Genomic DNA, 25068 nt, shown 5'->3' on the forward strand with positions numbered 1-25068 from the left:
TTTTATGTCCGTTCATATACTTTAGCTGAAAGATTACATTCTTATCTTCTAGATTAGAAATAATGTTTTATTTTTTGTCTGAATTTTTAGTAGATTTTATTACAAAAGTAGTTAAGGGCTTTCTTTTCATGGAAACAGGCAAACATTTCCCATTGTTTGACGAAAACTTTTCATGGAGTGTCTTGCATTGCCATGTTAAAAAAACCCCTCCCTCTTGTAAAATGAGATCTCTCTGAAAGTAGGGAAATCTCTCTCTCTCTCTCTCTCTCTCTCTCTCTCTCTCTCTCTATATATATATATATATATATATATATATATATATATATATATATATATATATGTACTTGAACATAAGCAGTCAATAAGATTTTATATAAGTTATAAGATTGAGTTATTGATTCCAGCAGGGACATTTCAAAATTATTTAGCACCATTCCCAACTCCCAAAAGGAGAGGAGCCCTACTAAATTCATCCATCTAAAGGGCTATAGTAACTTGTCTTGTGGGAGGGTGCTACAAGGGAAAGAGTATTAAATGTGAAAATGGAGGAACTGGAGTCTGTTCTTATCTATGTAAGTGTGGGGAAGTTGCTGAACTTCTGGACTCACTATGCAAATGAAAGGGTTGAAATGAATGTTAGGGTCTTTTCTGTCTTCTGATTATTTATCACTCATTTGTTCTGGGTTGGGATTGCTTTCTTTCCTCTCTTTATCATGGCTCTGATCACTCAGTATACACTTCAAGGAATCTCTCTGTTGATTGTGGGAGCTTGGACTCGGTTAACATAAATGCTGTAGAGAAACCTGATCCCTTGGAGGTTTTCTAAGTGAGAGAGACTCTTCTTTCTCACTTTGGATCATGATAGGGAGAGTTAACAATATTTAAGTTTGGGTCCCATTACAGTCTATGGAAAACAATTCAAACTTAAAAATGACTAGTTGCAAAACCCCCTTTAGAGATGTTATTGTATCGAAAACCTGTTCCATTAATTTTTTGTCTCTTAAAATACCAGAAAATTAGAATTTAACAAAACTTCAGAATATCTACTCTATGTTGTATGCAGTGTTCCACACTTGTGGTCTGCACATTTGTAGTGTTTTCATTATTATTTTGGTTCTTCCAATTTATAGTGTGCTATCAAATATTTTTACTAACTCTGCTTATATCACCCTACATCAATTTCTATATGTGTCTCCATGCTTGCCCTCCTTGCTGTGCTTTTGACTTTCTGGATTTTAGTACCTTGTCTCATCTGCAATCTCCCCTGAAACATTTGTCATTTTCTCATACAAACTTCTCACCCTGCAACATCACTCACCTTTCTCCTGATGAGTTTTCTGGGACCTCAAGTTAGCCTTCTCTTTGTCTTCCTAACTTTTCAGACCTAAAATATCATGCCCTTGCACCTGGTGACCTTCACATTCTCTCCTCCCAACCTCTTAGAAACACCTTTTATCATACTATTGAATGTAATTTAAATATTCAAATATTCAAATAGGGGTATGGATAAACGAACTTTTAAATTGGAGAAATCCCACACCAGCATCACTTGTAACTATTGAACAAGTGTGGTCAATCAAATAATTGTAGATACACTTCCTTTTTTGCTTCTTAATATCTCTAATGCATTAGTGTTTATTTTCACTTGAAGTCAGTTTCCTATTCTCATCCCTTGTGCAACATTAATTCTCTATACAATATCCTGAACAACATATTGAAACACTATAAAAATCTAGACTTTGTTATGGAGCCAGGCTCATTTAGGTACTTTTGTTACTTTGCTTTACTAGCTCCTCTACCCTTCATTAGTGTCTAATATGTGGGCCATTTTTTTTTTTTTTTTATATAAATTTTATTTTATTTAATAATAACTTCGCATTGACAGAATCCATGCCAAGATAATTTCTACACGACATTATCCCTTGCAATCACTTATGTTTCGTTTTTTCCCCTCCCTCCCTCCTCCCCCCCCCCCCCCCCCCCAGGATGGCAAGCAGTCCTATATATGCTAAACATGTTGCAGTATATCCTAGATACAATACATATTTGCAGAACCGAACAGTTCTCTTGTTGCACAGGGAGAATTGGGTTCAGAAGGTAAAAATAACTCGGGAAGAAAATCAAAAATGCAAATAGTTCACATTTCACATTCATTTCCCAGTATTCCTTCTTTGGGTGTAGCTGTTTCTGTCCATCATTTCTCCAATGAAACTCAGTTAAGTCTCTTTAAGTCTCTTTGTCAGAGAAATCCACTTCCATCAGAATACATCCTCATACAATATCGTTGTCAAAGTGTATAATGATCTCCTGGTTCTGCTCATCTCACTTAGCATCAGTCCATGTAGGTCTCTCCAAGCCTCTCTGTATTCATCCTGCTGGTCATTCCTTACAGAGCAATAATATTCCATAACATTCATATACCACAATTTACCCAGCCATTCTCCAATTGATGGGCATCCATTCATTTTCCAGTTTCTAGCCTATGTGGGCCATTGTTAACAAGTGGGGTGGAGTAAAAGGGGTGAAAGATGAAAACAATTTATTGGCTATTCGCATGTACATTTATTTCTTTACCATTAGAATTTTCATATTCACCACCTTACCAGACAACAAACAGCCTAAGAGAATCCTGCCTTTGAGACTTTATAGCTATGAGACTTTTGACAAGTCATTAACTCTCTGGGGCTCATTTTCCTCCTTCATGAAATATAGGATCAGCAATTATCTTTGTGATTTTTTTCACTGTCCGTTCCCCATGCCTGGAATGTTTTCCTGCCTTGTCCATCTTCTGGGTTCCTTCAAAGCTCATCTTCTGCAAGAGGAAAGACTTTCCACTACTTTCAAGTGCTTTCATTTTGAACTTACTTCCAATTTATCCTTTTTTCCCCCCTACACACTTGGCATGTTTTCTCTGTAAGAATGTAACCTTAAGGGAAATTACTGATTTTGCTCTTCCTTGTATTCCCAGCATGTAGTACACATTAAGAGCTCAATAAATGCTTAACTGAGGTCAAAGAGTTTGATCCCCCTTTTGTAGATGTCAAAGGATCTCAAAGAGATAAAATAACTGTCCTAAAATCTCACTTTTGCTGAGTTACTAAAAATGTGCTAATTTAATCCCAAGTTTTCTGACCTGGAAATGCTTTATCTACTACATTGTTCCTCCTGATAGCTAAGGACAACTGTTAATTAAAAATCAATTTAAACTGAATATCCTTGAGCTTTTTACAGCATTTTTTCCATAAACAGCTTTATTAGCATGTAGCAGCTGCTGCAGTGTCACTCCTGGTACTAATTCTAAATTTCACTTTCAGTATTGTATAGTAGTGCAATAGCCAGGATACACCTTGACATCTTGAGGCACCGAGAAGAATGTTTCTAAATGAATAGCTTTCACTAAAGACTTTCACTTTTCAGGTCTAGATGAACTGGGAAAGAAGAAAAGCAACCCTCTGCTTTAGAAGCAAAAAAACGATAAACTACCAATGAAATGTAAGGTTGGGCTTTGCATCGATTAATGAGTACAGTGCATAAATGGCTTAATTACAAAATGGAAATGTTGTTGGATGTTTTAATTGATCTTTATTAAGTCCAAATGAAACATAAGAAAATACCAACAAGAGAATCCTTTAAAAGTATTTGAAAACTGCAAGACCAAAAAAGGCTAACTGAAGTAGGATTTTCTGAACTATTTTGATATAATCTGTGTGACATGGTCATAAGTAGTAAGCCCATCCCATGAGATCTCCTTTTCCCCTCTGAGTGAGATCTAAGACCAAAGGCCCAGGTCCTGGTGTAATTAAGACTAAATTAAAATTTCAATTATTCTAGATTGCTAAGCAAACATGCATATGATAATTTTTTTAAAAAAATTAATATACATTTTAGTAGAGTGCAAGTTTTGGGCTCTGCTGTCAAAAGATTTGAGAACCTTAACTTTTAAACAAAAGTCGTTGCCCTTTAAATATTTCTGGACTTTTAAGAGGATCTGAGACAATCAGAAAAGGAGACCTAATTTAAGGCTGAAATTAATGCCAGTATTATTCAGAGAATAGTCCTGGCCAAGAAGTACAATTAAGAAAAATAAACTAATTTTTTCTGCTACTTATTTCTATTTTATTCTCATGTGTCTAAAATATATTTTATAGACTAGCTAAATGGTGGTCCTAAAATAAATATTTGTGAATGATTTGTGGAGCATTTTATATAATTGAGATAACTGAGGAAACAAAATGTTTTTAAACATTTAATAATTCAATTTATGCATGGGAATAAAGTTAAATTTTCTTTATTCTTTTTATATCACCCTTCCCCTTACCCCCTTCCCTCCTCCACCTCCCCCCTTTCCCTTTCACAGAAGAGGCTTCTGGTTCTCTTTGTGTATTTCCTCAAAGTGAAATGAAAATTCTGCAGGTGGCTGATGATTTCAAATGGTGAAATGGTTCAAAACTGAAAGGTTTTTTTTTTACCCTTTATTTCTACACTATATCCAAGAGATAAACTTTAACCATATTATGTGGCTTCTTTGACCCTGTTTTAAATTCATTAAGATGTTCAACTCATTTAAAATAAGTTGTCTCAGCTTAGTGTCCAGCACTAATCTTAATATTTGTAAGCTCCATTTTTCAATATAATTCCCCCCTCCCCCCAAGCACACAGGTCTTTTTAAGGAATGGCACCTATTGAAAAATAAGTCCACTAAAGGTTAAGTTCCTTATGAAAACTGGAAAGGTTTTGCTGAAGATCCACATCAACTGTTTCTGACGTTCACGATGGGAGGAATGCTTTGGCTTCCTTTATTTTCTGTTTGAGCCCTTTGCAAGAGAGTGTCAGCCCAGCGTGCTGGCGCTTAAGTGTTTCCAGCCGCTGGCTGAGCAACTCGGTTTGGTCCACCTTTTGCTCCAGGTCCCGAAGAAGCATCTCTTTGCCCAATAGTCCACACTTCTGATGTAACTTGACATTATCGACTCTAAGGCTGTCCCTGGCCTTCTTAGTCTTGGTCAAGATGTCCCTCTTCTGGGCCACCTGAGCATCGATCTCCATAAGGTCTGACTTGAGGCCCAGATTCTCAAATTCCACAAACTGCAATTTCTCCTTCACGTGCGTGATGATCTGGACGTTGCTGGTGACTTTGTAGTGCAGTTTTAAGAGCTCCTCGTTGCGTTCCTCCACTTTCTCGTTGAAGGTCTGGTTCTCTATCTTGAGCTGCTCGAAGTCTATGAGGTGCAGTCCCTCCGTCAGCTCCTCCTGCGCCTTCATCCTGGCCTCCAGCTGGGCCAGGCACTGCTTGAGCTGCACGTTCTCCAGGCGGACAGCGCTCATCTCCTTCTCCTTTCGGTCCTCCACCGCCTGGATCTGCTCCACCTCGCGCAGCGCCGCCTGCTTCCCGCCCGCAAAACGGCAGCTGCCCATGGCCTGCAGGATCACCTGCTTCTTGACCATCTGGAAAGACTTCCACTCCTTCTCTACTTGGGCCAACTTGTCCTGGCAGTGCTGCCGGAGCTGCTCGAGCTCACGCTGGTACCACTCCACGTCCTCGTTTTGCTGCTTCTTTAGCTCCTCCAGCGAGCTCAGGTAGCGCTGATACGTCTGCTCCTTCTCGGGAGTGTCCAGCTCCGAGGACGTCTTATCGGCCATCTCCACTCCGGGCTCCGAGCTCTTCTTCTTGCGCAGGGCCTGCGAAATCTTATGCTGCAGGTGCATGTTGTACTGGTGGATGCGGTTGCGCTCCGAGAGCAGCCCGTGGTACTGGTCCAGGAGCTCGCTGCGCAACTGCTGCTCCTGCATCTTCAGCTCCATCTCGTCGGGGGCCTCCTCCGCCTCCTCCTCCTCCTCCTCCTCCTGTTTGTAGAAGTCTTCCCGCTCGGGAGAGCCCAGCGACACGTCGCTCTCCCTATCCCGTCTCAGGGACCGCCGCGTCCTGTCTCCCGAGATCCAGTCCTCGACGCGGCTTTCGATGGACTCTGGGATCCCGACCGCGCTGCTCTCCTCGGCGTCAGAGAAGGTCGACGGAATCTCCCCCTCCTTCTCCTCCCCTTCGTCCTCCTCGGCCTCAGCCTCCGTCTCGGCCTCTTCCTCAAACTCTTCGCCCTCGCCCTCATGCTTCTCGGCCTCAGCCTCATGCTCCTCGGCCTCACCCTCAGCCTCCTCAGCCTCGCCCTCATGCTCCTCGGCCTCCCCCTCATGCTCCTCGGCTTGGCCTTCGCGCTCTTCGGCCTCGCCTTCGCGCTCCTCGGCCTCGACCTCACGCTCTTCGGCCTCTTCGGCGTCCTCCATGACTCTTGGCTCAACCTCCGCAGCCTCATCGCCCTCCGACGGTTCCTCCTTCGAAGCCATTTCCTCCGGCTGCCCGCCGTCCTGGCTCCCGGCCTTGGAGACATCGGGCACCTCCTCGCTCGTTGGCTGCGGAGTTTCCAAAGGAGCCTGGGCCCCTTCGGGTTCCTCCTCGAGCACTTCCATCCCTTCCCCTACGTCCGCACGTCAGCAGCTCTCCTAACACGCCGAACTCTGGACAGGAGAAAGGAGTGCGGGCGAAAACGGTTCCTTTTTTTCTGTTTGGTTTCCCGGGGCAACCAGAGGCACTAGTAGCGACTGGGGCGATTGGCTGTTCTCTTTCTTCGTCCGCCAATGGGAGATCACGAAGCCGCGGGGAGAGTTGGAGAGGGCCGATTGGGCGAGGGCGGGGACAGTGGGGCGGGGCGGGGCGTGACAAAAGAAGCGACGTCGGCATACACCTCACCCGTCCCTCCTCCTTCCCTCTGGGATTGGGAACGACCAGAAGGACGCAGGCGCAGGGAAGAAAAAAAATCGGGAAAACTGTGGGGGGAAGGAGGGAAAAGGGAATGCGCAGTCGCAGATCCCAGAACTGTCTTTCCTCTACAAGGGTCGGGGGGGAGGGGAAAGCCAGGAGTTGTTAAAGGGTTTCACGCTTGCGCCGGGCACTGATTGGTGCTGAGCGCCTGCGCGATGCGGAGGAGGGAAGACGGCGGCCTGACGGCGTCGGATGGCGCCTGCGTATTGAGACGAGACATTCGGCTGGCTGGCTCCGGCGGCTCCTGGGCCTTGGCCGTAGCAGCAGCGGTGGCGGCTCCGGCAGCCGCGGCGGGCGGCGGCGGCGGCGGCGGTGGTTGTTCATCGTATCCGCCCTCGTCCGCCGGGGGAAGTGGCGGCGTCTCCGTCGGCTGCGTCGGCGGGACCGTCGCGGGCGAGCGGGGGAAGATGGCGGAGCTGGGCAAGAAGTACTGTGTGTACTGTCTGGCCGAGGTGAGCCCGCTGCGCTTCCGCTGCACCGAGTGCCAGGACATCGAGCTGTGCCCCGAGTGCTTCTCGGCTGGCGCCGAGATCGGCCACCACCGACGCTGGCACGGCTACCAGCTGGTGGATGGCGGCCGCTTCACGCTGTGGGGGCCCGAGGCCGAGGGCGGCTGGACCAGCCGAGAGGAGCAGCTTCTGCTTGATGCCATCGAGCAATTCGGCTTCGGCAACTGGGTGAGCGCTGTGGCCCGGGGGCAGGGACCCAGCCTTCCTCCGCTCAGCTTCTCGCCAGCCCCGAGTCATCGCCCCTGCCATCACATCCCTCCTTGTCATTGCCCCTCCCCAGCACCTTGCCACCCCTCCCCCCCCCCGCTTGTCATCCCCCGTCCCTGCCCCTTGCTACCCCTCCCCTCGATTGTCATTCCCCTCCTCTGCACCGTGTCACCTCTTCCCTACTTATTAACCCTCTCCCCTGCACCTTGTCACCTCCCATCCTTGCTGAACTTTTACAAACCCTTCCCTTCATCCCTTCTCCCCAGCACCTTTTCATTCCCTTCCAGAACTTTTTCATCCTCCCTTTTCTCCCCTCCCCCATCTTCTTCATCCCTGTACCTTGCCATCCCCTTTTATCCGGCCCCCTACCCAGGATTTTCTCATCCCTGTCCCCTTCCTTAGCACCTGGTCATCCTCCTCTCTAGTACCTTTTTATTCCTTCCTCTTCCCTAGGATCTTTTCATCTCAAACCTCCTCAGTACCTTCTTATTATTCCCCAGGACCTCCCCACTCCTTCCTCCTCCCCAGGATCTTCTCCCTCTCCTCAGGACCTTTTTATTCCTTCACGTCCTAAGACTTTTTACCCCCCACTTCTACCTCCTTTTCATCTTCTTGATCTCCCCCACTTCTATCATTTGAGTTGGCAGGACCCCAAAGGTCATCTGGTTCACTTGTTCCTGAACATAAATCTGGGATAGAATATCCTGGACCCTGAAGCCTCTGTGGGAAGAGCCCTATTACTGAGAAGACTCCCTCCCTCTTGTGGCAGCTCATTTTAACCAACAATTTGATTGTGAGGGAGTGTTACCATTCTATTTAATGAAAGTCATCTCTCTGACTTTGATCCTATTTCTTCTAGTTTTTCTCTTTTCTTTCTTTCATGCCATTACCTTTCATATATTTGTGTCTTCCCCTAGGATTTTTTTCCTTGTAATTAAAAGGGACCTTAGAAATCACTTTCTCTAGGTGAACTCATCTCTTCTTCCAGGTGTGGCCTCTAGAAGAGAAATGAGATGCTTAATGCTGCACAGGGAGTAAATGGCAGAGCCTAAGCTCAACCCAAGTACTTTCTAACTCCAAAACCTAGCACCTTTTCAGTCCTGCGGTGTTCTTATTTTCTTCCTGAGAGTCAGGGGGACTAAACACTGTCAGAAAGCACAATGGGAGCTTATTTAGCTGGCTAGGCAGAATATTCATTGGCTTTGATAAATCCCATCTTCTGTACTCCCATAGAAGCAATTGATGTTCAGCCAAATAATTTAGCTTAGTATTAATTAGTATTTACCACAGTAAATTTACTCCTTGTTTAATAAATGAAGCAAACCACATTCATAGGAATCTGAGGATTTTAGAAAAAGAAAAAGGGCTTTGGAGGTCATCTAGTCTAATTTCACCCCTGAAGCAGTTGTCTTCTCCACATTCTTCCTTATAAGCTCATTATGCAGCCTTTTGTGTTGTTGAACACCTCTAGTGATGGAGAGCCAATTACTTCATAGGCATCTTGATTTAATCAACAGAAAATTTGAACTAAGAGAATCTTTCTTGTAAAATACTTTTCATTTTAGTCCTTTGCATTTCAGAATACTACTGATACCTTTTATCTTCAGAATATCACTTTCCTTGGAGAGTAGCCTGTGAAAGAAACAAAAATACATTTTCAGATTATAAATTGCAATTGAGAAATGCTTCAGCTCAATTCAATAGATATTTATTAACTGCCTAGCCTTGTGCTGAGTACTAGCAGTCCAAAAATGAAAAAATTCTTTAAGAGCTTATTAGTTGTGTATTTCTTGACTTAGGAAATTATTGACTCAAGGATGGTTCTTCAGCTCTCAATATCAAAAAGTTCATTTAAAATAATTTGTCAGAAGAGAGAATATGTGAAAATCATCCTTTAATATTTATCTGAAAATGATAATTAGGGATATATGAGAAAATCTTGGTTTAATAACAAGTGTCATTCTTTTCAGTTTACATACAAGTAGGCCCTTAATTGGTAAGGCCTCCTCCAAAAGACCTACTTATGATTCTCAGCAGAATTCCCTCAGCAAGATGAAGGGTTGTGCCAGTTTGTTATTTCTGCTTCTGTAAGTATGAATGATTCACATCTGAAGTGTAGCTCCCTGTGCAAATTCTATTAGTCATAATGTTGGCCAGGTTTTGGTCATGGGTGGGAGCACATAGGGGCTTAAGTTCAGACACAGGTATATCCCATATGCCATCATTTACTACTGCAATCATGTCACAGTTTTATAAGAATAATGTTATAAAAGCTGATAGGATCAAAACATCCTGATTATCAATGACATACTATTTGTATTTAAGGCACAATCGGTTGATTGTTATTTCCATGAGTTTATGCCAGGTTGAAAATGGGCTTTGATTTTATATTACTAGTATTAATATTTTTCTGAAATTTTGCTAGTCCAGGCAACACAATAGAGTGCATGCCTGTAGTGTGCATGTTTTTGTTAGTCTCTCTTGGGCTTCTGTCTCCAGGAATCATTTTGCTATTTGCCATTTACATTTGGCTCCTCTCAGTTTGCATCTATTCAGAAGTTCCTTTGATATTTAGCATGTAAGTTAAAACCTTTCTGATACTTGTGGTGTATAAGCATGCCAAACTCCATTCCAGCCTTGCATTTGATTCAAATCAACAATAAAAACCCCAACACTTAATTTTTGTCATATGCTGCTTACTACTTTTCCTAAATGAGGTAGCACAAGACTGGCAGGAGTGGACAAAATAAAGGCTGTACTTTATAGAATCATGAAGTGCAATTCAGTAAGCACTTGTTTTTGTTTTTTGTTAAAATCTTACTATGTGGAAATAAGTGTTTAGGAAGGTATACAGATAAAACCTTTCTAGTTTTTGATCCCAGTTAGAGAATAGAATATGTGGGTATGAGATAAAGTATTGTGATAAAGGGAAAATAAGTCTAAATGAAGCGTTTTGAGAGAAATTTAAAGAGGAATAGCTCTTAGGAGTAGGGAGGTTATTGGAGGTGATAGTATCCTTGAACTATGCCTTGAAGGAAGTGAGGAAGTTCACTTGAGATGTCTCAAAATTTGTTTTAGGCATTGGAAGGGGAAGATTTAAGGAAAGTAACAGCAAGACATTCAGGTGAAATGGGAATAGTAACAGATTGGAGTAATAAAGGACTTTGTTCTAGGGGTTCAGACTTGATTTAGTAGAAAATACAAAGCCATTAGAGGTTTTTAAAAGGAGAGATGCAGAATGCTATATTAGGAAGATGATTTTGACAGCTTGTACAGTATATAGATCAGAGGGGGAATTGGAATAGAAGGTAGATCTAGCATAGATCATAGAATGTTAGACTTTGGGGAAAAATAAAAGAAACAAAAAAACTTTTGAGGCCAGCTAGTCTGACTTCCCCCTCACCCCCCCCCCCCTTTTTTTTCATATGAAAGTTGAGTAAGAGGGAATGATTTGCCCAGTAAGATCCTAAGAATAGTGAGGGACCCATCTGTTGTTCAAACCCCTGTCCTCTAAAATCAGTCCCCTTTCCATCATGTCATGCTACTTCCAAAAGAGACCTTAAAAAAAGTTGGACAACTTAAATTTAGTAAAGCTCACACTAAACTTAATTTAGTAAGGCTCCCAGTTCCCTGGGATATAGGAGTATGGATGTTTGAGGTGAAGAGAGGAGGCAACTGTGCAACAGTTAGAAGCCAAGTCTTCTTTCTTTGGGACCAGAGATACTTGGGAACAAAAATCATTATTTTTAATTCTCTCTCTCATCAGTGCTTATAAGACTTTATTATGTATTCTTTAGTTAGGGATTTTTATTCTCACTCCCATTTCTTTTCAAAACTCATCAGAATGCTCCCAAACATTAACTAGATTGATTTTTTCCTGTCTCAAGTGAAAATGTATCCTTTGTTTTAGATTTTTGTTCTTAACTCTCAAATGTTCTCATTTTGCTTCCCTTTTAATTCCTAGTTATTTTATCTTGATGATGCCTTGTTTCTTTTCTTCACTCAATTTGGTCTTTACTCTTTTTTTTTCCCCTGGTTTATTTCCATGTCTCTTTTCAAATGCTATCTGAGCCCATATTCTCTTGAGTTCTTCAGTTTCTGTCCAATTACTAAATCCCTTTGCAGAAGAAGAGGTATTTTTACTGCTTAAATTTAACATTCCCTCTCTTAGTTTGACTTTACATGTTATCTTAAACAAACTGGATCATAAATCCTAGAAAATTGTCTCATTTGTCTTGGCTTTGCATAGTACATACTATCATAGAGGAAAGAAATGGAATAAAGATGTCTAAGTCAGAATATCATTATTATAGATTTAAGAAAGCAGAATTATACTAAACTATAAGTCAAAGTTGTTAGTAGCTTTAATAAAAGCTTTGGGTTTTTCAAAGATCAGTTTAATTTCTTATAGTGTAGAAAAGAAATAATCATTCTGTAAAAGATTGTTTTGAACATGATTGACCTATACAGTTAAGTTATATAGTATCCATGGTAGTTTGTAGGGAAAAATGTAGAAGTCTTGGCTTTTCTTGATAACACAGATATACACATATACACATGTACACAGGAACAGGAAATAATCTGCCTTATGAAAAATGTTGAAAAAATATCATTACTAATACTTTATTTAATATTTTTTAAACTCAAGTCTACAGAACTGGGGCAGCTAGGTGGTGGAGTGAGTTGAGTAAGTGGAGTCAGGAACACATGAGTTAAAATCTCACATTAGAAACTTATTTTCTATGTGACTCTGGGCAAGTCAGTTAATCTTATTTCCCTCAGTTTCGTCATTGGTAAAATGAACTGGAGGAGGGAAAAAGCAAACTATGTCAATAGCTTTACTAAGAACCCTCCCCTCAAAAAAAAAAAAAAATAATAGAGTCATGAAGAGCTGGATGCAACTAAAAATGACTGAACAACTATTAGAAACCATTTGATCTAATATCCAAGCTATTTCTAGCTGAGACAGACACAAAGAGAATTAGAATTTCTTGTAACATTTATGGAATCTTAAAAGCAGGAAAAAAATCACTATGTAAAAATATAGTTTAGATTTACATTCCAAAATTGTTACTCCTATTCCCTGCTGGATTACTACCAAATTCCTGGAATTAAACAAAGAATCCTCTTTCTTTCCATTGACTTCCATTGACAGAACCCATTGGGGTTCTGTGCCTGCTTCAGAGATGGTCCGAATTTCAGTCACTTTGGGTGGATGGGGAGACAGTGATATGAAACAGATTACAATATATCTGTCTTAAAGATACAATTGACTTTTTAAAAGGATAATGGAAAAGACTTTAGGGGAAAATATAATTTCTTAATATTTGTAATAAAACTAAACAGGAAGTTTTTAATATATTTTCACAAGCAGTAAATTCTCTTATGCTTATCCTGGAATAAGGATATGTAGATCATAGAATGGATACATAGAATTCACTAGGAATTTATTGGTTTTATTGGTGCTTATATTTTGACAAGAATTGAAGTTAAACAGTGCCAAGGATTAAATTGGGAATGGAGACTACTCTTAGCTTCATTTAGGAAATTCTCTTCTTGGTGTCATTTAAAATTGTCTTTATTATTCAAAAATCAAGATTGTTAGGAATTATGCAAAGCTAGTAGAATTCTTAACTGTTTCTTAGACAATACATGTTTTAGGGGAGATAGTAGTCACTTTCATATTTGACCCTGCTCTTGATGTAATAGAAAGATGTTCTGTAATGCTTCTCATTTTTTAAACCTTTAATCATATATATCACTGCAGAAAATGACTGTTAAACATAGGTGACAAGTATAGTATAAAAGATAAATAATTTGTAAATAGCACCAGTGTTAGTTTAATTATTGTTTGCCAAGAAAACAAACAAATTTAAAGGTAGCTTTATATGGTTAATCAACTAAAACACAGATCATGGTTTTTTAGTTCTAGCTAAATAATTCCTCATGAAATTATTTGAGTTAATTGAGGCAGCAGGACAGGATCCTAAATCTTTAGATTCTTTGCTACTGAGATTTATTTTTTTCCAGTCATATATCAATTGAAAATTATTTGACAATGAAGTTCCAGCAGAGAGTCAAAATAGAGAAGGAGAAATTAAGGACCTCACTTATACCTCTTCCATCTAAAACCATAATTAATGTCTAATGATGCCTCAGTTGCTGCATGGTTGTTGATTATTAACTACCTTCATCCTTAATATGGGGAAGTATAATTCTTGAGATCTTTTGGGGTGAAGTCAATTAAAGCATAATTATTTTGCTCAATTCATGTTTCTTTTAGCATAATGTTTCCAATTTCAGAACATTCTTCAAGAAGGTGGGACTCTCTGATGACTAAGAAAAAAATCATTGTTTTTTACATAAATTATTGTCCTTTAAAGAGATGTACTTGTATGTAACCACTTTATCCATCATTAGTAGAAAAAATGAATGGTTGCAACTTCTAATTGTTGTAGCTTTTTTTATCCCTTAAAGCACTTCAGTACTTTAAAACATTCATGAATATGGGAATTCCATCATTAATCATATCACAACCTTTTCATGTCTTCATTGATGATAGTGCCATAGATGGCAGACAGTACCTGACACTGATGACATAGAACCCAGAGTGGGAAGAGACTTTAGGCCTGCTGCTGTCTCAACCAAACTTTCCTCCCCACACCGTTACAGGAATCCCATTTATAGTTCAATAGACAAAAATTTCTTTCATTCTTGTGCTCCAAAAAAGCATATTCAGAATATTTTATTCAAGGAAAATGCTCATGATAGCCAACCTAATAAAATGATCTAAAATGTCTTAAGGATAACTTAAGGAATATAGTAAAAAAAAAAAAAATCATCTTTTGGTTTGAAAATGTTTGTGATAATGAAAAAGATAGAAAGACTAATAATAGAAATTTAAGAAAAAGTCTTTAATAAGGAAATGATTTAGATTTGTAATTTTGTTTTTGGATGACCACCAGCAGACATTTATAGACTTTACAACTTAGATAAGACCATGAACTCAGGATTGCCTCTATCACCTTTTAGTGCTGAATCTTAGACATCTTGAATGGAATCTTTCCCAAATATTACACGCTTCTCTTTCTGTTTACAGCCTGAGCCTTTTCTAACTGTCTCGAGTCATCTTTTTATGGCAATCATCTATTGTAGGTAATGTAATGATGATGTGCTCTCCTATTTGAGCTTCCATGCATTGACTTTGTGCGTCATCATTTGTGATTGTTGAAGTGCAGTGTTTTGCTTTAGTCCTGGTTCTTGTCTAAGTTCTAGATATTTGAGGTACTGAGGTAGATGAAATGTTACCATTTTTCTTTTTTTAACTGTCTTTGATGTTGTAGTTGCAGATGAGGATTTTGAATAATCCCTTATAATTCTCCAGTTCAGTTTTAACAAAATTTAGCAATAGAATTGATAGAGTATATCTATATATATCTTTCTATTTATCTATATACAGTACATGCATATATATATAAAATATATACGTCTCTCTCTCCATCTGTCTTATCTCCTGCCCCATTCATCTTTCCAGCCATTCAGTTTTATGTATGGCTCCTGACTTTGCCTGGATTATGTTTAGAAGTCACACAATAATACATACATACTTACATATTTTTTATATAAATAACAGTAAATAGTGTAGTTATGCACATTTCTTCCCACTCTCTCCCCCCAAAAACTTTTTAAAGTGGTTTGTATATATACTTCCACTTCTTTTCACTTTGTGCATAATAAATAGTTAGTTATTCCCAAGTCCCTGCCTTTGCATGCTATATAATTCATTCTATATGTACATCATTGTTTTGTTTCAGTTTTGTGAATCAGGATAACTGGGTGCCAGTCTTAGCTTTGCTCTAAATTTTCTGTGACCTCAGCATTTGAAGCTCTTTTCTCATTCTCTTTCCAGCGCACTTTTCAGGCTTATTTCTCTTTAGATACTTTGTGTATTTAGAAACCAGTGTGTTGTCTGTTCTCTGAGCTTAACATTCTGTCCATTGCCTTTGTACTTTTTCTTGCATTGGTTATCTTTTATGCCTGTACTACATACATTTCTACATTTCCATCTCTTAGAATCCCCAGCTTTCATCAAGGTTAAGCTTTTGTGCTTCCACAGGAAGCCTTTCCTGATCCCCTTAGATGCTGCTTTTTTTCTTTCACATTTGTCTTATGTGCATGTTCTGTTCCTGTAAGAGATTGTTTTGAGTAGAATGTTGCTTGATATGATTATTTTTTTTGTTATCTCTATCTTCAGTGGGACTATACAATATGATGAACTACCACAGTACTTTGTTCATACTGGAAACTTTATGAATGCGGCTTGAAGGAGATTGGGCAATCACTGAACTTTAAAAATTTTTCTTTTTCCTTATTTGTTATTGGGGACATTGGACTAAATGATTTCTAAGTTCATTTCCAGCTCTTGCCTTCTAAATTGTATGAGTAATTAAGAATAATAGTGTGGGGGAGATGGGTAAAAGGAGTACATTGCTAGTAGTCAGTTTTTACTTACCTGGAGATACTTGACATTTACAAAGGTACTTTGGCTGTTGCCTTATCTACGTGTATAATGATATACTGTTAGAACTGGAAAAAAATTTTAGGCCATAGAAAATTAGAATTGGAAAGAACTTAGAACATAGAATATCATAGCTGGAACGGATCATAGAACATAGGATGAAGACCTTAGACGCCATCCAGTGTGATCTCAGTTTACAGTTGATAAAGCAGATATTTGAGAGGCTAAGTGAACTGCCTGAGGTCACACAGAACGTAAAAGCTCAAAAAGACCATGTAACAGTGTCAATTAATAGGGACCTCTGAACATTGCACACAGAATGTCAGACCTGAAATGAACCTTAAAGATCTTGTAATTTAATTTTTTCATTTATTGGTAAGGAAAAACACAGAGAAGGGGAGTGACTTACTCTCTAAGAGGTCATATAGCTTTTAAGTGACACAGTTAGTCCAGGTCCCCTGACTCTCTACATGTATCATATTACATTGACATCTTTGGGTACAGAGAGCCAAAGGAAATGGGATTTGGATTTTGTCTTCCTCAGATAGTAATGGTCATGGTGGCAAAGCAGGAGTAGACCCCATCACCTAAATGGATATCATGTGAGGTCTGATCCTCTGTAAAGTTCTATCATAATTATTGTCTAGTTTTGTGATTAGTTTTTTATTGGATTCAGTATTATTTTATTTTTCCAAGTACGTGTAACAATAATTTTCAACATTCATTTTTGTAAGATTTTGAGTTTTCCAATTTTTTTTTCTCCCTCCCTCTCTTACCTCCTCCTTCCCTAAGAAATCAAAGAATCTGATATAGGTTATATATATATAAGCATTTCAGATATGTTTCCCTATTAGTCATCTTGTGAAAGAAATATCAGAACAAAAGGGAAAATCTATGAGAAAGAAAAAGGGGAGGGGAGGTAAAAATAGGATGCTTCGATCTGCGTTCAATCTTTATAGTTCTTTCTGTGGATGCAGATGGCATTTTCCATCCCAAATCTGTTGTAATTGTCTTGGATCAATGTTTTGTTCAAAAGATCCAAGTCTGTCATAGTTGATCATTGTGATTAATTTTTTCTGTGTTTTGTGTTTTACTTCCTCTGATTTATTTTTATGTTTAGAATGACTAAATCCTAGGCCCTTATTGGATATAGAGTTTGTGTCCTCTTCTTTTTTCCATTGAAAGTTAAATTTATGTTGAAGGGGATGAGGAGAAAATGAGAAATTAATGCCTTGTTGGAATTGTAAACTGATTCAATCATTCTGTAGAGCAATTCAGAATTATACCCAAAGGACTTTTATAAAACCATCTATACTCTTTGACCCAGCTGTAGTACTACTAGGTCTGTAACCCAAAAAAGATAAAAAGCAAAAAAGGAAAAGGACCTATATGTACAAAGATATTTATAGCAGCTCTTTTCTGATGGCAGAGTTGGAAACTGAGGAAATGCTTATCAATTGGGGAATGGCTAAACTGTGGTATGTGATTATGATGGAATATTATTGTGCTATAAGAAATGATAAACAGGATTGTCTCAGAAAAAAACTGGAAAGACATAAAAGAAGCCGACGCAAAGTCATATGCACTATGTACAAAATAATAGCAATATTGAAGGATAATCAGTTGTAAATGACTTAGCTACTCTTAGGAATACAATGATCCAAGTCAAGTCTGAAGTACTTATGATGAAAAATGCTATATCCATCCCCAGAGAAAGAATTGATGGTGTCTGACTACAGATTGAAGCATAATTTTTTTTAAACTTTGTTTTTCATGAGATTTTTTTGGTTTGTGTTTTTTTTCCCCCACAACATGATTAATTTGGAAGTAGGATAGGTATGGCAAATATTGTCCTGTGACTGTGCATGCAGTCTATATTGATTTGCTTGCCTTTTCAATGATGGGTTTGAGGAGGGAGGAAGGGAGAGACATGTTAAAATTTGTTTTTACATGTAATTAAGGGAAAATAGAATAATAAGTAGAAAAAAAGGTTAAATTCCTGAGTCTTATTGGTGAGAACCTTATGAACATATAAGGTATGACTTAAGAGAGATTTTTTAGAGAAGTGTAAATGATTCACCCCTAAAAATCTGGAACTATTTTTAGCCACTTTCTGTTAAATAGCTTTCTCATGCATTTTTTCTTTTGCTTAAAGATTCTAAAACAGCAAGATTAAATCATGTTTTAATGTAAATTTATCAAAATGAAAGTATTGTTTTAACCAAGGTATTTCAAAAGCATCATTAGTATTTGAAGAAAAAAGTATGACAGAAGTATGAATTGAGTTATACACTTTTTGAAAAAAAATTATTTCTAATATTTTTTGTTTTTATATCATATTTGTTTTCATGAATATTCCTTTCTGCTTCCCTGCCTGGCAAATTAACCTTTGTAACAAAGATTTTAAAAATAGAAAGAAAAAAAAATCAGTTTAGAATAATTAGACAACATATTTGACCATGTCAGTAAGAATTTATTAAGAACTTATTTGTGCATGCGAAGTGTGATGGATATGGAGACAGCACGGCTGGGAATCAGGAGACCAAGATTCGAGTGCTGACTTTGCCATTAATTGGTTCTGTGGCCAGGGGAATCTTTCTCTGGGACTTGGTTTTAACCTTTATAAAATAAGGAGATTGGACTGGATGATTTCTAGGTCCCTTCTAGCTCCAACATTCTTTTCATTTTGTGACTAAGGCCTTGGTTTCTAGATCTTGAAACTATACATTTGCAACTGGTAAGAAGCTACAGTGAATATCTTTTGGGAAAAACAGTGATGATGTTAGGTTATTCCTTATAAATGTTTATAAAAATGCCAAATAGGATTTGAGCAAAATCCAGTTCTAAAAGGTTAATGTTGAATTTAATTTTTGAAATTTAATTTTTGATCTTGTTTTTATAGGAAGATATGGCTGCTCATGTTGGGGCTTCTCGGACACCTCAAGAAGTGATGGAGCACTATGTAAGCATGTACATCCATGGAAACCTTGGAAAAGCCTGCATCCCTGACACCATCCCAAATAGGGTGACAGATCATACATGCCCCAGTGGAGGACCCTTGTCTCCTAGTTTGACAACACCCTTGCCTCCTTTAGATATAACTGTTGCTGAACAGCAACAATTAGGGTATATGCCACTTCGGGATGACTATGAGATTGAATATGACCAAGATGCTGAGACTTTGATTAGTGGACTTTCAGTAAACTATGATGATGACGATGTAGAAATAGAGCTCAAGAGAGCCCATGTGGACATGTATGTAAGAAAACTTAAGGAGAGGCAAAGACGAAAGAATATTGCCAGAGACTATAACTTAGTGCCTGCCTTTTTAGGGAAAGATAAAAAAGATAAAGAAAAGTCAATGAAACGTAAAATTACAAAAGATGAGAAGGAGATACGGGTGAAACTGAGGCCTTTGTACCAGTTTATGTCCTGTAAAGAATTTGATGACTTCTTTGAAAACATTCACAAAGAAAAGATGCTCCGAACAAAAATTCGAGAACTACAACGATACCGTCGAAATGGAATCACCAAAATGGAAGAGTCAGCAGAATATGAAGCTGCCAGGCACAAACGGGAGAAAAGGAAAGAAAATAAGAACATAGCCAACTCTAAAAGAGGAAAGGAAGATGGGAAAGATGGGGAGTTTGCTGCAATTGAAAACCTCCCTGGCTTTGAGCTCTTGTCTGACAGGGAGAAGGTGCTTTGTAGTTCTTTAAATCTGAGCCCAGCTCGTTATCTGACTGTGAAAACAATTATCATAAAAGACCACCTCCAGAAACGACAGGGGATTCCATCTAAAAGTCGCCTCCCTAGTTATCTGGACAAAGTTCTCAAGAAAAGGATTTTAAATTTCCTCACAGAAAGTGGTTGGATATCTAGGGATGCTTCCTGAAATGAGAATACTTGGAAAGCTGAAATGATATCCAAACTCTTGTGAGCCAAAATGACTAGGGTTTTTGAAGGAAGAGGGAGAGGAAGTTAAGTTTTTTGGGTTCCCCCCCCCCCAATGTTGCCCTATTTAATATGACTTGAGGATTTTCTTTTTAAAGTGCAAACTCTCTTGGTTCTCTGAAAGAAGCAGTAGTAGCAATCTTCTAGTGGATCATGAGGGAAACTAAGATTTTCACTTTTTAGGTAGTCTTAAAGGTAAATACTTGGAAATGATCATATTGCCCTTAAGTATTTAGTCAGGATTCTCATATTTGGGATATTATGATATTGGATGATTTCCTGGGTCTTCTTGAGATCTTTGCCCATGGGGAAGAAAGAGGGACTTGGAATAATTTTTTTTTTTTTGGTTGGCCCTGATATTTTAGTTCTGATGGGCAGGGACTGTTTTTAGGATGAGCTCTCAGGGTGCATCTTCCATTTTGATTTCTCATGTGCAGACAGTGCTGCCAGCCATCTGAAGTCCTTGTTCCTTCTCAGCACTGACACAAAGCACTTTAAAAAGGAGCAGTTTGGTACATATTCACTGCCAGCATCCTGAACTGATGGGATAGGAAATAGACTGCCTAAAATGTGAGCGACCTAGGTATGGTGAGGCAATAGAGCAGCTAGGATGGTCAAGAATGCTGGTGCTTTGAAGACTGAGACAAAGTAGATAGAAGAAATGTGGTCATTGACGAAGGAATGCAGTCATTGACTAGTGGCGGCAAACAGTGAGGGATTTGTGGTTTATCCTGTGTCCCTAAACTGAGTTTTAGGAAGGTATCTTCCTTATTCTAACTAAGGTATACAGATCACGACTGATGCAGAAAAGCAACGAATTATTTCAGTAAAAATTGATGCCCTCAGTCTATTCTATTGCTGTCACCCTATTGGTACATTTGAGGATATCTTAGAATGGTTAACCTGAAACTTAAGGTTGCAAAAGGTGTTTGTGGATTATACCCCTTAGCTGCTTTTTTTTTTTCCTGCTAAACCTCTAAATTTACCTTCAACAAGACTATCTGATTACAATTTTGCTCTAAATACTTATTGTCTCCTTGCATCTATTCGACAGTACATATATGAGTTAAGCCTACTCTTATCACATTCCAATTATTTTGTTTCTTTTGTTCCTCATGTACACTATACATATTGTACTATAGTACAATATAATTGAACCTGGCCAAAAGGATTTACACTGTAATACCACTTTGTCAAAATTCTAAGGGCTATAAACTTCACAGCTTTTACATATTAAAAAGTCAGAAAATTCTGATCCAATATCTTTATTACTAAGCAGATTCACAGAAGATTTAACAGAGAGGAAGTTAAAGTGGCATTGCTTTTACAAAACTCTTCAAACAGGATATAGTGTAATAGATTCATTAAAAGCGTCATGGTATGCCCACACCATTTAGTCGCTCATTCCTTACTTTGTAGTCAAAATACAAATTAAATGTCTTCCCTCTCCTATAGCCCATTTGATAAGTTTGGCTTTCTCGTGGACTTCTTTGCTTTGGAAATTCAATTGTGGGCTGTCGAGTCTTTTTTTTTTTCCTTGAATATTCAGGACCCATGTTTTAAATCATGGGAGTAGGTTTTGACTACTTCATACTTGAATGCATCCTCTCCCTTCCTCACCGCCAGCTTCCCACCTTCCTCCCCTCCTCTCCATCCCCTCTCCCCCACACACATACTGATTTTTGTAGAAGGAATAGAAGTGAGATTGTTTATGTACTGGTATATTATTGGCTTGGGGTTTCAAGAGTAGATTTGTTTGAAAGAAAAAACAATCCTCGGCATTTCTAAGGTAAGGTGAATTATCTAAGGTGCTTTATCTTCTCCTTTTCATATATATTGCTTCCACCTTCCCTTATTCCCTTCCTGAAAAGAGTACAATTTCAACATTAAGTAAAACATTTTCAAAATATTTATGATATTAGTTGTGAGGTACATGGCATATTGTTGGCAGATAAGCTTTAAATATTTAAGGTGATGATTTCTCCTTTGGCAATATAGATGCTTTCTCCAAGCAATAGTTTTTTTTTTTTTTTTTTATTAGTGTGTAAAAGAAATGACTCTGAGGACCACATGCATCATTTGTCCTGCAGGCCATATGCTAAGGACTGAAGCTGGTTGCTGTCCACGATTGAACATTGAAAGAGAGAGGGGAGATGGTGCTAAGTTTTTACTATTGTCTTAGCCATTCTGGTGCCTTTAATTCATTCATCTTGAGTTCTAACTGCATCAGACACTGGCTTACATATGTGGTTTCTAAATCAGTCTGATTTTTATATTTAGGATAATTATCAGACTTCTAGGAAGTTTGAAAAGCAATAGGTATTCTGTGGGTAACCCAGGCAGGCAGCTGTCAAATGAAAAACTTTATGCTTCAGGTTTTTTCATCTGTATATATTTTGTGAAAGCATGAAGAATTTATATAAGTTTGACTATTGTTTTAAAACACCATAATGAATGTATAATTAACAGTATGTGAAAGTATTAACACTTGGCTAAAAGGGAAGCTCTTTGGATTGGTTGTCTCTTAGCCCTTAACCCTCCCTAGCTTGTAGCATTATATTTATCCTTAACCTTGGCTGTTACTTCAGATCCACTTAAACATTTATATCATCTCATGATTAAAAATTATTTATTAGAATCCCACTAAATTTCATTCTTCAAAACTGAAAGTTATTTATATACACATTAGTGATATGGATCAAGTTTTATAGCTAAAGAATGATCTTGAAGTTGCCCCACTTAGTTGCCAGTACAATTTAAATTCCTTGTCTCCCCCCCCCCCCCCCCTTTGGACAGTCTTTTTCCTAAGTTTTTAAGCTCTTTAAAAAAATCATATTCTTTATTTAAAACATTTTCCCTGGAAATTAAAGCCAAGATTACTACATCACCATAAAGATGCTTCTACACTCAGCTATTAGTCATAGACCTGTTTGAGAACTTGAATGTAGATGAAATTGTAGTCCAAGCCCTTATTTTAAAAAACCCTAGGTTTTATTTGTGAAATGAAAAAGAGAATGTTTGTATCCCTTTCTACTACCCCCCAACTTCAGCCTTTTAAATCTTACTTTCATGCATTTTTTCAGAGTTGCATGTTATGGGTCATGGCCATAGAAGGTATACTCAAGTAATGCATGCATTGCTCCAGTCAAGAGGTAACAGCCACCAAAAGCTTTTTGGACACTTACTTAAATTTGACATGTTAGTGCCAAACTGAAACTTTTTCAGTCCTTCAGTGAAGTGTTTCCGTTACTAGAAAACCCCTAAGTTGGACTATTTATCTCTGTAGATACAGTCCAGAACTTCAGCCAGTGAAAGAACTGCTTCTCACTGAGCCAGTCTTGCAGTATTCCGAGATGGCCTATGAAGGTTTCACACAACATATTTGTGATAAGACTACAACTCATGTTTTGTTACTTTTCTGAAGTGTTTGATGTTTTGGCAGTGTCCGTACTGTACAACTCATCCATAATGCAATTATGCAAAATCCAAATAACTGTTGTTGTGAATAGAAAACAGTTGAAAAGGTCATTGTTTAATTTTCCAGTGTAAATATGTATATAATTAAAGTGATTTGTTTTCATATTTGTAGTATGTGTATGATTAAAATGTCCATACTTTCTGATAAAAGTATGTATAAAAGGCATGTAAATATGTAACCAGAATTACCATAATATTCAGGATTTGGGGAAGGGGGGGTTAGAGGTAAGTTGTTAGTAAATAGGTATGATATTACTGTTGGGAAAGCCCTTAGATATGTCAATTCACTTTTCAGAGTTTTGGCTTCTTAAGTCTTTAAAATAAGTGTTAGATGACTACTGATAACCGTTGAGGTCTCATTTAGCTCTAAAGTCCATGATCCTCTATTATAAGGATAATGATCCTGTTTGGAATGGACTCTTCATGGCACTGCACTCCAGTCAGGAACCTTCATTTGAAAACTTCAGAGAGCTCCTTTTGGACAGATTCTTCTCACAGCCTCCAAGTCTGCCTCTGCAAGTTGCTCCAAATCCTCCCATAAATTCTCCATGGGGATTCTACCCAACACTAGGAACCTTATAACTTGTAGACAATTAGCATTACTCCAGTACAGGTCATTAGGCTTCTGAGGCCTCTTTTGGATGTAAGGAATTCAATTGATAATATACCGTTGGCTACTTACACTATATAGTAGTCTTATAAATAAGACCATTTTTTCTCTGGGCACTACCTTAAGTTTAAATATACTATCTCAAGTACCCATTAGCCAGAGTGCTTAACTTTAAGCCTTTTTTTTTTTTTTCTGATTTGTTTCAGTTGTAGCCAACTTATGATCCATTTGAGGTTTTTTGGGCATATTTTACCATTTCTTTCTCCAGCTTATTTTACAGATGAGAAATTGAAGCAAACAGGGTTGACTTGCCTAGATCACACAGTTGCTAAGTGTCTGAAGCCAGTTTTGGACTCCAGATGAGGCTTCCTGATTTTAGGGCTGGCACTTTTCTGAGCAGACTGGAGTCATAACTTTCTGAATGCTGAAGCATATTCACTTCTTACCCCTTTCACATAGCTATCAACTCCTTGTATTTCTCATTTTGTCCACCTGTCCTTGACCCAAGAGGTCAGCCACCTTTTGGAAACTGCTTATATTTCTTCAAACTAATTGGGAAATCTAGGATAAGTGAGAGGGGAAAAGGCAGAAATCCAAGTTGATCCTGCTGATTGATAGAAAAGTAGAAAAATTGTCTGAAACAAAACATTTGTCCACTTTCTTCTAGCTGTTGTCCAATTCCTCAGCTTCCCTAAAAAACATCTGAGCCTTGGCTTGAAGATCCTCCAATCAGATCTTTCTGTCAGAGTTCTAAAGGCAAGGAGGTGGCACAATAGGTAACCTTGGGCCTGAAGTCAGAGTTCAAATACATTTAGTAGCTGCATCTCCTGTCTTCTCTGAAGAGTACTCCCAAACTTACACATCCAGATCTCACCTTTCTTGAGCTGATTCCTAAAATGTTCAGGTTATCAAGGAAGAAAAGAAATAAGCATTAAGTGACTACTTGCTGCTGCCCTTCCTGTTGCAACTATTTACAGCTAAA

The 25068-nt window shown here is 38.6% G+C and overlaps 2 protein-coding genes across 2 annotated transcripts; one reads left to right on the plus strand and one right to left on the minus strand.

Moving 5' to 3' along the window:
* Positions 1-4322: 4322 nt before the first annotated feature.
* On the minus strand, positions 4323-6536 carry CCDC96 (coiled-coil domain containing 96). The gene has a single exon (XM_051965568.1). The coding sequence runs from the start codon at positions 6457-6459 to the stop codon at positions 4768-4770; it is 1692 nt and encodes a 563-aa protein (XP_051821528.1). The 5' UTR covers positions 6460-6536; the 3' UTR covers positions 4323-4767.
* Positions 6537-6591: 55 nt separating this feature from the next.
* Positions 6592-23581, plus strand: TADA2B (transcriptional adaptor 2B). The gene is made up of 2 exons (XM_051965569.1): positions 6592-7488; positions 18948-23581. The coding sequence occupies exons 1-2, from the start codon at positions 6967-6969 to the stop codon at positions 19938-19940; spliced, it is 1515 nt and encodes a 504-aa protein (XP_051821529.1). The 5' UTR covers positions 6592-6966; the 3' UTR covers positions 19941-23581.
* Positions 23582-25068: the final 1487 nt, after the last annotated feature.

This window comes from Antechinus flavipes, chromosome 6 (genome assembly GCF_016432865.1).
Source record: "Antechinus flavipes isolate AdamAnt ecotype Samford, QLD, Australia chromosome 6, AdamAnt_v2, whole genome shotgun sequence".
Classification (NCBI taxonomy): domain Eukaryota; kingdom Metazoa; phylum Chordata; class Mammalia; order Dasyuromorphia; family Dasyuridae; genus Antechinus; species Antechinus flavipes.